This window comes from Dipodomys ordii, unplaced genomic scaffold, assembly GCF_000151885.1.
Source record: "Dipodomys ordii isolate 6190 unplaced genomic scaffold, Dord_2.0 Scaffold85, whole genome shotgun sequence".
In the NCBI taxonomy this organism is placed as follows: domain Eukaryota; kingdom Metazoa; phylum Chordata; class Mammalia; order Rodentia; family Heteromyidae; genus Dipodomys; species Dipodomys ordii.
This window is the reverse complement of record NW_012267301.1, coordinates 4,543,935-4,561,290: the sequence shown is the minus strand read 5'-3', so window position 1 is coordinate 4,561,290 and position 17,356 is coordinate 4,543,935. Positions and strand designations below refer to the sequence as shown.

The window sequence follows — 17,356 nt, the reverse complement described above, 5'->3', positions numbered from 1 at the left end:
GTGAAAATCCAATCTACAGAGTAAGAAGAACTCTTCTCAATACAAATCTGTTAGCAGACTTGTATTGATAATATGTAAGGAGTTCTTGAAATTAATAAGAAAAAAGCAGACAGCTCATTAGAAAAGTCCTAAAAGCCTTCACATAAGAGACTATCCATATGGCAATTAAACATTAAAAAATGATAAATTTTACTGAATGTTAGAGATGAAAATTAATTCACAATGCTGTTCACTGCTCTAAAGTAACTATAATATACATGAAATTAGTGTTTGTTAGAATGCATAACAGCCTACTAATATTGACCACACACATAACAATGACATTTCTGGCTTTAAACACAATAGAAATGCATATGTATTTTCTTCGGAAGACATAATCAAGATTTTTTTCTAGAATTACTGTTTCTAATAGACATAAAATGGGAATAAGCAAATGCCAATCAGCAATAGAATGGGCAGTTAAAATGTGGCATGTTCACACAATAAAAAACTATAAAAGGCTGGGCGCTGGTGGCTCACGCCTGTAATTCTAGCTACTCAGGAGGCTGAGATCTGAGGATCGTGGTTCAAAGCCAGCCCGGGTCAGGAAAGTCTGCGAAACTCTTATCTCCAATAAACTACCAGAAAACCTGAAGTGGTGCTGTAGCTCAAGTGGTAGAGGGCTAGCCTTGAGCTGAAGAGCTAAGGGACAGCGCTCAGGAGGCCCAGTTCAAGCCCCACGACCAACAACAACAACAAAAAAAGAAAACTGAAGCAATACAAATAAATAAACTTAGAAACACTTTCAACCAGGGTGGATGAACCTCATAATGAGATGTTTGGTAAGAAAGCAGACATAAAGTCCATGCATTTTACCTTTTATTGATAAAATTCAGGATGGACAAATCAATCCTTTGTGAAATTTCTTTGTCTTAAAAACAATTTTAATATGTAGATACAAGTTTCAAGAACAAAAGAAAAGTTGAAGGTAAGATAGTGTTTATCTTGTTCCATGGTATATTGGAGGCTCAATTTGTCTGTGTCAGTGTGTAAGTCATGGGTCTTACATTCAAGGCCTAGGCACTGGCCCTGATCTTTCTTGCTTAAGGCTGGTGCTCTACCACTTGAACTACAGCCCCACTTTCAGCTTTTGTTGGTTAATTAGAGAAAAGAATCTCATAGACTTTTCTGCCCTGACTGACTTCAAACACAAATCCTTAGATCTCAGCTTCCTGAGTAGCTAGGATTACAGGTAGCTGATGGCTCAAATTTTAATTGGGTGCTCTAGATTCTTTCTTTACAGTTTCTTCATGAATTTCTAGCTTTCTGAAAATTCTTGCTTAGTCTAATGCTTTTGGAATCTCCAGTTGCCATTAAAATATATTTGCAGAATGATTATCATCCTTTGTTTTATGTATTAATTTGAATGCAGAAGTAAAACACATTTACTTTTAAATGATAATTCTAAGGTCTATGTAAATGACTTTACCATAATGTATTATGATAAAAGAAATGCTTGTTTTCTTTTGTTTTCCTTTAGGAGGTTTTAGAAATTTACACACCATTGTTTTAGGAGCTTGCAAAAATGCTCTGGAAGTAGATCTTGGTTACCTCATTATCACTGCTGCTCGTAGGTATGTTTCCTCTTTACTCTGTGCCTTTTGTCTTAGAAATTTTTTTTTCTTGTGTTAACAAAAAATTGGGGGAATATCTGTGTATTTCTACGTGAGGTTTTACAGTACTTAGTTTAAAATACAAAGGAGCTATTTAAATGGCATGTGGTGTTATTTAGTGGTCATCTTAATTTTAGAACTGGGTTTATTCCAGACCTAAGATAGCCCTCTAAGGGTGTGGTCTCATATCAGAGAAAGCACTTGACTCTTGAAATAGCTGAGTCCCCCAGAAGTTGGAGTTGAAACTCTAATGTTGGAACCCCTCTCATCTCTGATGGTTTTCTGAATTAATTGCTGATGGAATTTGCTTTTCAGAAATCAGCATTTTATATTTGCCACATTTGCTCTTCTAACATCTTAATATTTTTAACCATGTCTTATTTTGTAGCACATTTTTAATATTTATACTTTCATTTTTAAAGTAAAATACTTTCAAAAATTAGCAATACCTATATTATTACCTGCTATAGAAGAATATTCTTTATTGAAGTGAAACATTGAGAAACATGTTAACGACATACCAATATAAAAGGTAAACTCTCACCTTGACTATCAGGCTGAAGAAAGCACTTACAAAGTGAGATACGAAGGCCCATACCTGTAGCCTTATCTACTCAGCAATCAAAGATCAGGAAGGTGGAAGTTGGAGGCCAAACCTGGGCAATAAGTTAATGTTGTAATATATAATTACCACATAAACCCAGCTATACAGGCTCAAGTGGTAGAGATCCTGCTTATTGGTAAGCTCAAGGCCCTGAGTTTAAACCCCAGCACTGCCAGAAAAAGAGGAAAGCACTTAGAAAAGATACAGAATTCTTACTGTATAATACATTGTTTTGGGTGGTTTTTTTTTTTTTTTTTGGTTAGTTGTGGGGCTTGAATTCTGGGCCTGGGCACTGTCCCTCAGCTTTTCATCTCAAGGCTGGTACTCTGCCACTTGAGCCACAGTGTCACTTCTGGTTTTCTGGTTGCTTATTGGAGATAAAAGTGTCACGGACTTTCCTGACTGGGCTGGCTTTGAACTGTGATCTTCAGATCTCAGCCACTTTAGTAGCTAGGATTACAGGTATGAGCTATTGCCACCCTGCAATTCATTATTTTTTATATACAGTGATTCCCTCACTTATTTTTTGTGTTTTTTATTGTAAAAATACTGTACAGAAGGGTTACAGTTATGTGAGTAAGGTAGTGAGTACATTTTCTATTGAGCATTGTTACCTCCTCCTTTGTTTTTACCCAACCATTCCTTCCCTCCCACCTCCCCCAACTCCTCCACCACGTCCCACCAGCCCCGAAGTTGTAAATTTTGTTCTCAACATAGTGTCTTGTATATCTCATTGTTACAATGGGTCAACCTGTATCCTTTATTTCAGCATTTTGTTATTTCTCTTCCCCTCCCCAAATTATAAAAATGTACATACAAGATGCAGGGCACCGGATCAAATACAGTGAAAACAGGGGTTATTGCAGGAGCTATGTTCCAGAGATTCTGGGATAGGTGAAAATCTGAAATAGCAGCATTAGACAGTCATCCCTCACTATGTCATGCTTCACTTACTGCTACTTCGCAAATTTTCACCTATTGTAGATACTGAGATAGATGAGGGATCACTATTTAAACATAAAAAAAAAAAAAAGATACAGTGAAGCCACCACATAGCTGGGATGACTGTAGCTTCAGTATACTGTCAAAGATGATCCTATACTCAAACCTCTTTTTTTTAATGATAGGAGATAAAAGCTGTTCACATATTAATATGTAATACTTAATGAAAATTAAATTTTAAACCTTCCAAACATAACAGGAAGATTCTGATACTGATGGCTTTCATTTCATTCTGCTATGTTTCTTTCCTAGGTTACATGAAGTTCGGATCCAGCCTTCACTAACCAAAGATGGTGTTTTTTCTGCCCTAAAGATGGCAGAATTAGAGTTTCCTCAGTTTGAAACTCTTCATCTGGGTTATGTAGATGAATTTTTACTGCAGAGTAAGACTTCCTCTTTTATTGCCTACAACTACTGTAGAAAAGTAACTTCACAGTAATGTGCTGTGTTTTCTCAAATATAAGATAAGTTGAAATCAGGCGCTCTCACTTCTTGGAAAGAAACTTTCAAAAATATATGATTTTTTTTCCCCCATAATACCTCTGATGTTGGCATATGATTGGAAATGTAGTGACTGTCAGTATACTAATAAGATCTTCCTCCACTCCACTGCTCAGGTTTCTTTCCCATTCTGCTTCTTTTTTTTTCCCCCCACAGAATTTTATCCTTGGTTTCTGAGGCTTATGTGTTCCCATTTTCTGCCTATATTCTTCACTTCCATAATAAGCTTGCTGGGGTTCTGGCTTTTCCAGATAGTGGGAGCACATAGTAGCATTTCTTTAATGGTAACTTCTGTGGCTTGTTCACAGCACTTTCTGATAAGGATTTACAATTGGGAACACATTCCTGTAGGCTTAAATGTATGTCATTTTTCAGACCATTTTCCACATCACAGTAGTAAGACATACAAAAACGTTTTCTACCACCACCATGTTTTTATTTGTCCAAGAATTAGCTTCTTGCTCCTGTAATTTGCAGTGGTTCTTGAACTACACTTTCACACCAATTGGTATTTTTTTCTTTGGCTCAGATTTGCATTTTAGAAAAACAAGGCTTAATTTATCAGTACAGTCAAGTAAAACAATACAACTTTTTTTTTTTTTTTTGTCAGTTATGGGGCTTGAACTCTGGGCCTAAGTGCTGTCCCTTAGCTCTTCAGCTCAAGGTGAGCACTCTACCACTTGAGCTACAGCGCCACTTCTCGTTTTCTGGTGGTTTATTGGAGATAAGAGTTCATGTACTTTCTGCCTGGGCTGGCTTTGAACTGCCATCCTCAGATCTCAGCCTCCTGAGTAGCTAGGATTACAGGTGTGAGCCACCGGCACCAGGCAAAAATACAACTTTCTTTGCTTTCATCTTATGTCTAATCTCTATATATGATAGATGTGGTTTTTTTTTTTCTTATTGTATCTTTAGCAGTCACTTAGTCCTTTTATACACCATTCTGTTTTTGTTCACTCCTCCTCTCCATTATATGAGCTCTCCTCTGTTTCTCCAAAGACCACCTAGGATTCTCTGTTTTAGGATGGGTGCCAGGTACATCTGTCAGCACCTCAAAGGGATGAGTGATCACTGCTCACTTGTGCTCTTTGACTTATCCGATCTCACTGAGCCTTTGAAGTACCCCTCCAAGAGGTGAGGAGTGGCCTCTACTGAAACCATTTTTATTAGAAAGGGACTGTCAAGATAGATCAATAGAAACAGTATCTTTTTTCCTAACATTAAAATTTTAAGTACAAGATTAGGAAAATGAGCTGGGCAATGGTGACTTAAGCTTGTATTCTTAGCTACTTGGGAGACAGATCAAGGTATTGTGATTTGATGTCAGCTTAGGCAAACATGTTTAACAGGCTATTTCAAACATTGGCTTGTCAATTACTTACATGGGGATGTACAAATAGAAAGATCACAATCCAGATCATCGTAGTCATAAAATAAGACCTTATCTCAAAAAGTAACCATTATGGCTAGCACCAGTGGCTTATAATTGTAGCTGCTCAGAAGGACGAGATTTGTGAATGGAGGTTCAAAGGCAGTCCTGGAGACAAGAACCAGGCAAAAAGCTAGAAGTGGGAGGTGTTGATCAAGTGGTAGAGCACCATCTGTGAGCTACAAAGCAAAATGGGAAATACAGACCCTGAGTTCAAGCTCCAGTTCTCACCTAAAAGAAAAAAAAAAGTTAGACTCCATACAAAGGGCTAGGGAGTCAGAGTAGGTCAAGTGGTAGAATACCTACCTAGTAAGTGGTAGTCCCTGAGTTCAAACTCCAGTAGTGCATGCACATATACACAGCATACCTACAAACACAAAAAGGTTGGAAATGTTAATGATAAATGGCTTGAGAAAGTAAATGCTATCTGTTAGGAATAAAGAAATAGGACCAGGGTAGTTTAGTTATGGACCTAGGCTGAGGCACTGATGATGTTTCTAAAAAACAAATCAGTGACCCAAAGTTAACATGGATTTATTATTTCATTACTTCATATTGAAGGTATAAGGATATAAAACAGTTTAAACAGTTTAATACATTAGAAGAAGTGTGAAGTACTGTTTAGATCCAGAGCATTGGAGAGGTGGAATTGAAGCCTGCCTAACGTTATTCATGAGTCTGCAGCAAATTAAGTCAGTATTTAAACATGTAAGATACTTTTCTACTTTTGAGTAGCTCAGAGGAAATAATTAAAACAACAGAATATGTATCACAATCTGATACTTGGGCTATTTAGTAAGTTGTAACTTTTACCTTCAGCTGTTCTGTGAGATGAAGAGAGAAAACAAAAATGAACCTAAGGTTTTACCACAGCGTTTTGAAGAGTTGTGTTAAGTAGGAAACCTAAGAGCAGGGACAGGACAGTAATCTCAAAGAACTGAGGACAAAGCTTGCATTTGCCATGTTAGGCCACATTGTTTATACAGACAGTCCAGAAAACTGGTTCAATTAATAATTTTAAAAAAGAAAAGGCATGTTTCACATCATTTCAGGAGGGCAGGTTCTTTCCAGGAGCACTGATAAGCTAAATAATAAAGGATTAACGTTAGGAGATCTCTGAGAAGTACCAGCAAATACCAAAATTGAACACTAATAAGAGTGTGTGAGAACTATATGGAAAATTAAATTTGAAGAGTTTGAAGTAGATTGGTTTCAGCATGTTCCAAGCTGAAAGTATAAAGGGCTCTAATGTTCATTCAGGTCACCTTCACCTAGAGCTGTAGCGTTTTCTTTGCACTGTCAGGTAATTGTGTAAGAACTGTGAACACCATTAATTAAGGAACTCTCACAGTCTGACGGACTGTCTTAGAGTGATGAGCACAGATGGGAGAAGGAATAATGGGAATCAGTGGAGGAGGATGGCTCTCAGTGGTATGGTTTGGATGGAAGATCTTTCACTAGGCTCTTTTATACCAGTCTCTATAGTAGGTACTAGAGTTAGAAGTACTCTTTAGAGTCTAGGTAGATGTTTACTGTGAGGTTCAAAACTGAATCTGTATTCCCACAGTTTTTGCGAGTCTCCACATCGCCACATTAGACTTCAGAAAAGATCCTTATACAGTGGGGGAGTTGCATTTTTAAGCTACTATTTTTCAATGCCTGGACCAATAGAGTACACTTTTTCATTATACTTTTAAGACTTTTTTGTTCTTTCATTTCCTTTTCTGAATAGTTTTAAGAAATTTTCCTACTACCTATCCCTTGGATTTTTTTGTTGTTGTTTATTTGTTTGTTTTTTCTGCCAGTACCTGGGCTTGAACTCAGCTCCTTGTTCTCTTGCTCAGAATTCTTGCTCACAGCTGGCATTCTACCACTTGAGCCATGACTCTAGTCTAGGATTTTGCTGATTAATTGAAGGTGGTGTCTTAAGGCCTACCCTTTGATTCTGATAGCAGACTCGTGTGTAGTTAAAGCCACTGGCACTCAGCTTTTCCCCATATTTTACAATGTTATTTCTTGTTTTGTACAAGTGCTACCATATATGAAACTGAGCTTGATGATGAGCATGTGAAACAATGATCCTGTCATACTAGATGCTGAGTTCAAAATGAGTGATGCTTCAAGATGCTTAAGAAGTTGACTTTCTTTGAAATTTTGTTTCTAGGCAGAATGGCTAATGCAGATTTGGTGAAGTATGGTTTGGCTGATGTGGTAGAAAATCCTGGTATCATCACTGATATAGGGATGAAAGCAGTAAATGAAGTCTTCTCCTGTATCAAGTATCTTGCAATTTATAATTGCCCCCATCTACATAACCCATACAATTGGATCTCAGGTACTATAGGCTTAGAAATACTACTGCATTTTCTTGATAATGAAATAAAATGTGTCTTTGTTTTCTATGTATGATTTGATTTCATCACTAATGTAAAATATAGATATTTTATATGGATTGTTTATACAAGTACTGAGAACCATTGATAACCAGGCTGGAAGTATACCTAATGTTTCTTAGAACTCCTGAAGTTCTCTGCCTGGAAATTTGTACAGTCCAGGTTATAGACTCCAGTGTGTTGATCTTATTTGGACTTGTTTGGGTGAAGCACATAAGATTATGGTTAGGAATTATTAGCAAGGCCTAAGGTATTATAGTTGTTTTCTTGGAGTTACTTTCAAAATGGCACATCCACTGAAAGGACTGAAAACTTCAGTTAGGTGACACATTAAATATTAACCTGATATGACTTTTCTGTAGACTGGAAATTCTATTCTATTTCTGACCTCCTCTTCCCAACTGATAATCTATTTGCAGAAGTGTGACTTTTTGGCTTGTTTTTATGATTGCAGTTCATTTTTCTTTTGAAAGGAGTGATATGATTTTTTTTTGTTTTAAAGGTCCTTAAATACCTCAAATCACAGACCCTTAAATATATCTAGAGCTAGAAGTTCTTGTGTGACATCTATCTTAACCAAGCAAAGCCCCTCACTGACAGCTGCAGAACAACCCCCTTTTGCTGTCAGATCACTTCACAATTACATATGTGTTTTCAAAAGGCCACCTGCAGAATTATTTTAGAAACATGGGGCCTCTGTTGATATCATTCCTTAGAACCACTGTATCTCATTTACCAGAAGCTAAATTCTGTCAGTGGCCCAGCTAAACCAAGAAATTATTGGAAAATATAAACTTTTGGATGTAAGAGGTGTAGATCACTTTAAAAAATAACATTTATTGGGTTTTTGGTTTGTTTTTCTTAAATACAGAAGAGTATAAAGAAGAAAACAAAAGTGGCCTATAATCCCATCACTCAGACTCCTGTTAACACTTAAAAATAAAAGTAATACATGCTCTTGATAAATTTCAAACAATACAGAAAGGTCCAAAATGAAAAGTCTCCTCTTCTCAAGGTAACCAACATTGACAGTTTCTTGTATATTCTTCTGGACAAATTATTTTGTGAATAGTACATCCTATACATATTTGGCTTTTAAAATTATATATGCAAAAGGATCTTCCTATGTGTCCACTGCCCTATCTTTGCCTTTTTTTTGTGCTGAGCACATTTTGGAGAGGGCTCTCCCTATCAGGAAGCATGCTCAGCTCTTTGTTGTTATAGCTGCATACTGTTCTATTAAATGAGTGTGCCATAATTTCTTTACCAGGGTCCACTTGTCAAGAGACATATAGGTTACTAAGTAGATTAAATTTAAAAGAGCTGACTTGGTTTCAAGCTCCTGTTTCCCAGGCTTTCTAATTCTTCCAGTGGAATAAGGTACAGAAACATCATAATATGGAGTCAGCAAGTCTTAGAGATCAGGAAATCAGAGAAAACTTACTTTAAAAGAATATGAAAATCACTTGTGACCTATAATAAAACTCATCAGTAATGGCAAAAGTTTTACGGTAGTTTCTGTTTTCGTCATATTGTTTCTCAACAGACCATTCAAGATGGACTCGTTTGGTTGATATCAACCTTGTGCGGTGTCATGCTTTGAAACTGGACTCCTTTGGACAGTTTATTGAACTGTTACCCAGCCTAGAGTTTATTTCACTGGACCAGATGTTTCGTGAACCACCCAAGGTAATATATAAATGAGGGCTTTTATATATTATATGCTTTTAATATTCAAGGAAGAAAACCAAACAACATCTGTGTGTATTTTTTTTCTTTTAATGTTATGCCCTTATTGTGTTGTAGTTAGATTTTTCTACTCGGCCTCAGTAAAAGCAAAAAGTTATTTTTAGTGTTTTGTTTTTGTTTTTTTGTTTTTTTTGTTTTTTACAATTTGTGACCTTGCATTGGAGTTATTAAGGGGCCTCCAGAAAAAAGAAAAATATTCCATTAGTTCTGTATAGTGAAGGTAAAATAAGGATGAGGCTCAAAATTTAAAGTTAGGCCTTTAGGGTTATCAGTGGTTCTAATTAGGAACTCACTAAGTAGAAATAAGGATAAAAATTTATTTATTGTAGAAATGTTTTAGTTTGTTGCTATCTCCTCTAAAGATGGAGACTCTGAAATTGCCCAGTTGTACAAAACTTTACTTTAAAATTGCTTCATAGAATCAATAAAAACACAATCAGTTACTATGTTCCTTTCTGTTGCTTATTAATGGTTCCATTCCCATTGTTGTAGCAATTGAAGTTCAGTATAATGGGGGAAGAAAACAGCATTTGAGCTCCTGGACAAGTATCTTCCTGTGTTTTCTGTAAATCAGTCTAGCAATATTTTGTCTTGCTTTAATTGTTGTGAGCATTAAAAAAAGATCTTTCATGCTTATTTGAAAGCATTTCATGCTATATAATTACTAGTTCTGACATAAAGATGAAACGAAGGGATGCTAATGAGATGTTCTCTGCCAACCCAATTAATAAATATGGCTTGGTTTTGCCCTAGGGCTGTGCTCGAGTTGGTCTGAGTGCAGGCACAGGAATTGGAGTTTCCTCAGCCCTGGTTAGCAACCAAAACTCCAACAATGATAATGATAATAATGCCCAGAACAACAATGCCAACATCCATGACAACAATCACCATCATCCTGATGACTCGGATGAAGAAAATGACTTTCGGCAAGACCTACAGGCTGGAGAGCAGCAGTTTGCAGCCGATGGTAACCCAGATCTTTTGTGAGCTCCAGAGAGAACCGATTGCTACTTTCAATTCTCTGATTCTAGTCCTTATTCTCTTCTCTTTTCCCTCATTCTATTTACCTTCCTTCCACATGGAAGGAAGATGTTTGACAAGGCTAATGACCACAAGCATGACATTATCCTATTTGCTTGTTTGCAAATCTATTCTTGTCTACCAATTTCACAGGACTGGAAGAACTGACATGCCTTGGGAATTAGCATACATTGATAGCCCTAAAGGCCTAGCTTAACTGAGATTTAACTGCCAGGATTAGGCAAAGTATCCTCTAAAAATCTTGACCAATGGATAGTTAAATTTAAAAGCATGACTGGACAGCATTTTTAGTTAAATGTTCCAAGAACTAAGAAAATGATCCCCATGGACATGGACATGGGCATGTTTTACAACAGTCAGTAAAATTAACTATATAGGCTAATGAAGACCTACAAAATAACACCTGTTGGGTTCCAACCCATGCTTTGATTGACTCTGTCTACCCTTTTGTTGATGAGTGATTAGTGAGGGTACAGTGATATTCTTTTCTTACAAAGTTTCTAAGAACTTGAAAAGAAATCCCTTAGCTACCTTTAAATTATTTTGCCCACTTCCTTAAACCTAATAATTAACACAAAATAATGCCCTGATGCTATGTAACCTTGTTTATAATGAGTGCATATTGACCATATGGTTCTATCTGGAGGTGAATCACTTCTAGACATTCTCTTTATCTTTTCACCTTCATATTCTCTATGAATTGTGTGTGTGTGTGTGTGTGTGTGTGTGTGTGTTTTGTGTGTGTGTGTGTGTGTGTACCTTGTAAAGAATCACCAGTGATTATTGTGGGGTTTTTCTGTTTTTAAATCTATTGGTCATTTAGTTTGCATTTTCTTGGACATCTCAACAGTATTTGATATTTTCTCCATTTCTACCTTCTTGAGATACTTTCTTCTTTCAGCAGCTTTGCAGGTATTTTCCTTGCCTCATTTGACATGCCTCTTCAATTTCCTTTGCTTTTTATCACCTCTTCCCCACCTTTGTCCTTCCTTTATGCATTTTCATTCAGAATCATAGTATTAGTATTAATAATATACAATGGAATTCCATATCTTGACTTACAGCCTTGAGCTTTCTACCTTTTTTGAAGTAAGATATACTGTACACAGCTCAAAACTTTTATTTCCACATGAGAACTCTTAGGCATTCCAAACTTAGAATCATCCTCACAAAAAGATACATTAAAAAGTTCAAAACTAGAAGTATCTGTAGATGAGAGAAGAGGTTATAAAATCAAGTATTGTCTCTGACTTATCTCGTCTCATCATACATGTACAGATTACTAAAGCCTTAAAATCTGTACTTCAGAGAACACAGACTGTCCATAAGAAACATATACAAAACTGTAAATCTACAAACTAACTTGGCCTGGCAGATTATAAATTCCATTAGATAACCATGTGCTCATTAGCTTGGAGAATGCCTTTCATTGTGAAATCACAGATTCAATGTGAAGTGTTCACGTTGATGTCCTGACTCTTAACATCAGTCAGAAATTCTTGAATAATAAAATACTAGATTGAGTGTTTTGACTTCAAGTGTTTGGATTTAATTTTGTAAGCAACATCTACAGCCATGTGTTAGTGAATTTACTCAGTTTATCAGTCTGAAGTTTGTCTCAGGACTTTTTGAAATAATATGAGAACAAAAATTACATATTCATTTTGATAGCCAGGAGCAGTTGTGAAGACCGAGGTACATCAAGCATTTAAACTATACTAAAAAGTTAAAAATGTGCTACCGAATAGCCAGTAGTTGACAACCTTGCCTCTAGAAAATAGGAAGAAATTTGTGCAATTCATGTTTCCACGCCTAATATTGCCTGACTCATCTCACAGATACCACATGATTCAGAGTTCATCTAAAAAGCAACTTGATTTTCTAATAGCTGGTCTTCACCATCTTTTAGTATGTACCTTAGAGACAAATCATACAGCCATCCTTGATAACATCTTCCAGGACAAATTGATACTTTTCTTAAATGTGTCTTTTTTTCTCTGCTTTTATCTTATAGTTATTTACTTTTTCCACCAAATATTCTGTCTTGTCTGTGATTTTTCTCCTATACTGTAATCAAAGTTGTTGTTAATATTGTCATTGAAACAGAGATAAGTCTTCTTTCAGACTAGACCTAGTAATCAGTAAGGCTGTTCAGTTCTCAAGGCTGCCACAGTTTTCTGAGCCATCATGGCAGCCTTGAGAACTAAACAGCTTTACTTCCCTTGGTTTTTACTTTGACTCCATTTATTTTTAAGCATTGAATGAGATGGAAGACATGGTTCAAGAAGATGGAGAGGTGATAGGCGAGAGCGGAAGTGACACCCCGGCCCACAGCCAGGCCATTATGCCTGTGGATGTTGATGAGGAACAAGCAGGTATTCATGTCACTTCCCACATTCATCATTCTGAAAACAGGCTTGATTGTAGTGAAGAACAGAGATTTTCTAATCTTGTGACTCCTGATGTGTTTTTTTGCTGCTTATGGAGGCTTATAATAGATCCTCATTCTTGTTGCATGTACCTGTATATTATGAATGTTATTATTTTTAACTGTAACAACCACTGTTTCTCTTTCTTCCCCTCTCTCCCTCCCCCACCTTCTTTCTCACTCTCTTATTCTGTTTGTGTGTTGAAAAAGAAAACACTCAGATTGTTGATGGGAAAATAAACTGATCTCACTAAATATTCTACTTGTACCCTTCCTCCATTTCAGAGGGAAAGAGAAGCAGTTGAGTTGGTTTAGAAATCAGACCAAAATATACTTTTTGACAGGCTATAGAGTCAGTGACCCTTACACCATGACCTGTTGCAGCCTTTGCTTTACAGATGGGGAAACTAATACTTTTCAAAAGCATGAATGATTCTCTCAACATCATTGAACTAGTGATCAAGGAACTAGTGATCAAGTTTTCTTGCACCTAACTTGTTGGAGTGCTGCCTTGTGTTTGAGTTGAAAATATCTTTACCCTTGTTTTAAGTGTTTTACAGATGTAGTCACTTATTCATCAAAAAACTTACTGAGTGCCAACTCTGCCAAGCATTATACAGTGTAACAGGAAAAAGACAGTCAAGGTTCCTTGGAACTTGAATTTTATTGATGGAGCTAATATTAGTCACTTGTCAGAGAATTGTATCAGAAGAGCTAAAGGTTTAAAAGCTGTACTGTTAAGCAGATAAAGCATGATTTTGTATAAATATACATTCTCAAATAACAAAAATGTAAGATGAATAATAAGTTAGAGTTATAGAAAATGGCTCACTAGTCCTGTATGCTTATGAGGAAGTAGTCTTCATTTGCTTTGCCTTGGCTCATGTATTTCTAAGTTGGAAAAAATACATAGCTTGATTTTTAAATTATTATGCTTTATTTTGTTTTCAAGGTGATTTATTCAACTTTTTGAAATAATGAGGATCCTTGGGATACTGGGCTTTGTGATCTTGTATTTTAATTAGCATGTGTAAAGTTGATTGATAGTCTTATCATACTTTGTGTTGACATAATGATTTATAGTTAAAATTCCTTTTTAGTATTTCATCCAAGTATATATTCCATTGACAAGTAGACTACAAAACAAAAAGCATCTGTAACCCCAGGTGCCTGGAAATTACACTTTCTGTGCAAGGTTCCAATAGATAAACCATTGGTTCTTTTTTATTTTAGGACCCAGTGGTATTCAGCGTGTGGTAAAACCAACTCCAATTACTGTTCATGATTCAGAGAGTGACGATGAGGAAGACAGTTTAGAACTCCAGGAAGTCTGGATTCCTAAGAATGGTACTCGGCGTTACTCAGAGCGGGAAGAAAAACCTGGAGAGTCAGCACAGTCCAGGGAACTGTCAGGTGAGAGATGATGTCTTACTTGAGACTGTTAGTAAGAGTCACCATCAGAACTGACATACTTGATCTGTGTACCTACTGCAGCCTGTGGTACATGTTCTTACAAAATGCAATAGGAAGCAAGAAAGCCAGTAGTCCAAGAAAGAGGGGACTCTGGGTGGTGCTATAGTGGGCAAATGTAGCACAACAGAGCTGTGGAATGAGTGTGCAGGGAAGAGGAGGAATAAGAATTACAAGTACTTCAGTGGGGCTGGAGGCAGGTGTGGCATAAGGCACCAGGGGTCAGCAGGAGGCTGGTGCCTCCCATAGGGGTGACTCCGAGTCATCCACAGCAATGAAGAAGCAACCGTTTCCAGCTGTTACTGTCCAATTATCCTTAGTGGACATTGGTGATGGTTTTGTACCTGAGGGTAGGTGTAAAGTATATTTGTAGAACCCCTTTGCCTCCCTTTAAATCTAGGCAACAACCTCAGCTATTTGCCTCACTATGAAACTATAATTCTCTTAGGTTTATATACTTCTTCCTTGACTTGCCTTCCATCTCAAGTCTCAGAACCATTTGCTTGTAACAAAGGATGGATATTTTTCTAATTTGTGCATTCATTTTCCCTCCTTATTCCTTAATATGTTTGAATGTTCAGTATACATTTAACACTATCTGAAATATATATATACTTTTGTTAATGAAAAGCTCAGTTATTTTGAACTTGGAATAATATTACTAACCATTGACCTGATTATCCGATTTTTAGGCTGTTTCTTTTAAGAAATTCAGAAAACTAACTTGGTTGCAAAGTGTTTTTGGCATTCAAATGTAGTTTCCTAGAAAGTTCAGTTTGTAAATGTAGCAACTGGATGAAAGCTTACAAGTTCATTCTTTTTAATATTCATTGAGCCTTACTGTGTTAGGCACTGTGGGGGTCACAAGGATGAATCAAGTCATGGTCTGTCTTTCTGTATGGAACCTTCACTCTAATACCGTGTCAGATTGTACTGGTCCTGCGGGGCTTATATGACAGTGGCTTTATGAGGGTGCAAAAGAGATGACACAGAGGTCCCAGGCTAACATATTTGTGAGAACAAAGACTGAGGTAATGAAGCAGAGGTATATTGAAAGAACCATTGGGATGGAGCATAGAATGGAGGTAGAAGAGGATAAAATGGGAAGGATAGGTTAGAATTAGATCATGGTGAGCTTTGTCAGCTGAGCTGTGAGTACAATCCAGGTAGGCACTAAGGAGCCATAGAGAATTTTTGTAGCAACATAGAAATGTGATAAGTTTTACTTTAGGAAAATTAGTGTACATTGTTTCCTGTTCCAGATTTACTCTTGCCTTTTGTCCAGAATTTGTACTGAAATCTCTTCTTTTCCTCGGGCCGTTCTTCTTTTTCTGTAAGCAGTAAGTGGAAAAGGCAAGACTCCACTTCGAAAGAGGTACAACTCCCATCAGATGGGCCAGTCGAAGCAGTTTCCCCTCGAGGAAAGCAGCTGTGAGAAAGGCTGTCAGGTCACCAGTGAGCAGATCAAAGCCGATATGAAAGCAGCTAGGGATATTCCCGAAAAGAAAAAAAACAAGGATGTTTATCCCAGCTGCAGCAGCACCACCGCCAGCACAGTGGGAAACTCCAGCTCACACAGCACTGCTTCTCAGAGCCCCGACTTTGTAAGGACGGTGACCAACAGCGGCTCTTCCGAGCCTAGCCCTACAGAAGTGGATGTGTCCAGGCAGTGTGTCTGCTCCCCCGGTGGGTCAGAGGACTCTGAGGCCATGGAGGAGGGAGATGCAGAGAGTTCTGTCTGCCCCAGATGCTGCTGTCACAGGCCCCAGGAATCCCAAAGGAGAACTAGCAGATGTTCTGATGAGGAACGTCCTTCAACCAGCCGAGCCTGTGTTGTGAATGGCCCGGATGGTACGAGATCCGCCTTTTCCTTTAGGACTCTGCCACAAGGGGGGTCTTCAGGCCCAGCACATGATGAGAGGACTAATGGGAGTGGCTCTGGGGCTACAGGTGAGGACAGGAGGGGGAGCTCCCAGCCTGAGAGTTGTGACGTGCAGTCTAATGAAGACTACCCTCGGAGGCCCCTAACCAGGGCCAGGAGCAGACTGTCCCATGTACCGCTGGTATCTGAGTCAGGTATGACAATGCTCCCAGAATTAGCCATTGCAGGGCAGGGCTGGAGAAAGACTTGAGAGCTTGTGCCATGAGTTTCTTTAAAAAAACGATTTTTGTAAATGTGGGGGTTCTTTGGTTCATACAGATTTTGAACTAATTTTCAAGAGTGTTCAGAGTGGGGATATAAAATGCTTTGTGAAACATTCAACACAGCAAACTATAAGAATGTTCCATTTTTAAGTAAAAATACAACTGTGTATGTTTACCCTAAATAGAATTTTCTTTTTTATTAACTGATGATCCTGAGGATTGAATTCAGGATCTTATATTTGCTAGGCCAAGAAACAGAATCTAATGTCTAAGCCTCCCATATTTAGGGATGTCATAGGAAAAGTTAAACCTTAGCAAGCAAGTAAGAACCTGAGGGTCTGTACTTGGGACAGTGAACTCTCAAGTGTAGCTTCCAGGTTTTTCTTTAATACCTGCCTCTGGAGTATTTAGTGATATTTTTTTCTGAAATCTAATTTCCATTTAGATTTACTAGGAGATAAGCAGGTAAGTAATTAGTTTTGCTAAGTTATTTGGATGAAGATGTACTTATGTACACACATATATATAGGTATATATATATATTGCACACACAAATATACATGTATCTATACTCCAAACATACATATATATGGATGTATACGTATGTCCTGAGTATCTGTATTGAGTAAACCAAGTCATTAGAATTTCTTAATTACCACTCTGTTTATATTTTGACTTTGTTTTTAATAATTTCCCTGTCTCTTAAGTTACTACTAATACCTGTCAGTGAATAACAGATTTTAATATTCTCCCAAGGACCCCTTTAAAAATCCTAAGACAGCCCTAAACAGGGAGAATTAGTGCTTTTTTTCTTTTTTTATTTTTTGGGAACTGTCCCTTGAACGTTTGTGCTCAAAGGCTAATGCTCTGCCACTTAGCCACAGTTCTACTTGGCTTCTTGGTTATAGATTGGAGATCAGAGACTCACAGACTTCCCTATTC

The 17,356-nt window shown here is 37.4% G+C and overlaps 1 protein-coding gene across 4 annotated transcripts in view; it reads left to right on the top strand.

Moving 5' to 3' along the window:
- The window catches only part of Fbxo38 (F-box protein 38), a 50,546-nt gene that overhangs the window by 17,212 nt on the left and 15,978 nt on the right, over positions 1-17,356 (top strand). Inside the window, exons 8-15 of one of the 4 annotated variants that reach the window (XM_013025572.1) lie at positions 1,520-1,613; positions 3,511-3,641; positions 7,353-7,523; positions 9,128-9,270; positions 10,084-10,297; positions 12,627-12,746; positions 14,033-14,212; positions 15,611-16,120. In XM_013025572.1, the coding sequence (XP_012881026.1) occupies positions 1,520-1,613; positions 3,511-3,641; positions 7,353-7,523; positions 9,128-9,270; positions 10,084-10,297; positions 12,627-12,746; positions 14,033-14,212; positions 15,611-16,120 (1,563 nt within the window). Of the gene's footprint in view, positions 1-1,519; positions 1,614-3,510; positions 3,642-7,352; positions 7,524-9,127; positions 9,271-10,083; positions 10,298-12,626; positions 12,747-14,032; positions 14,213-15,610; positions 16,346-17,356 lie in introns of all 4 variants that reach the window. The other 3 variants (XM_013025571.1, XM_013025570.1, XM_013025573.1) reach the window with 3 other exon arrangements.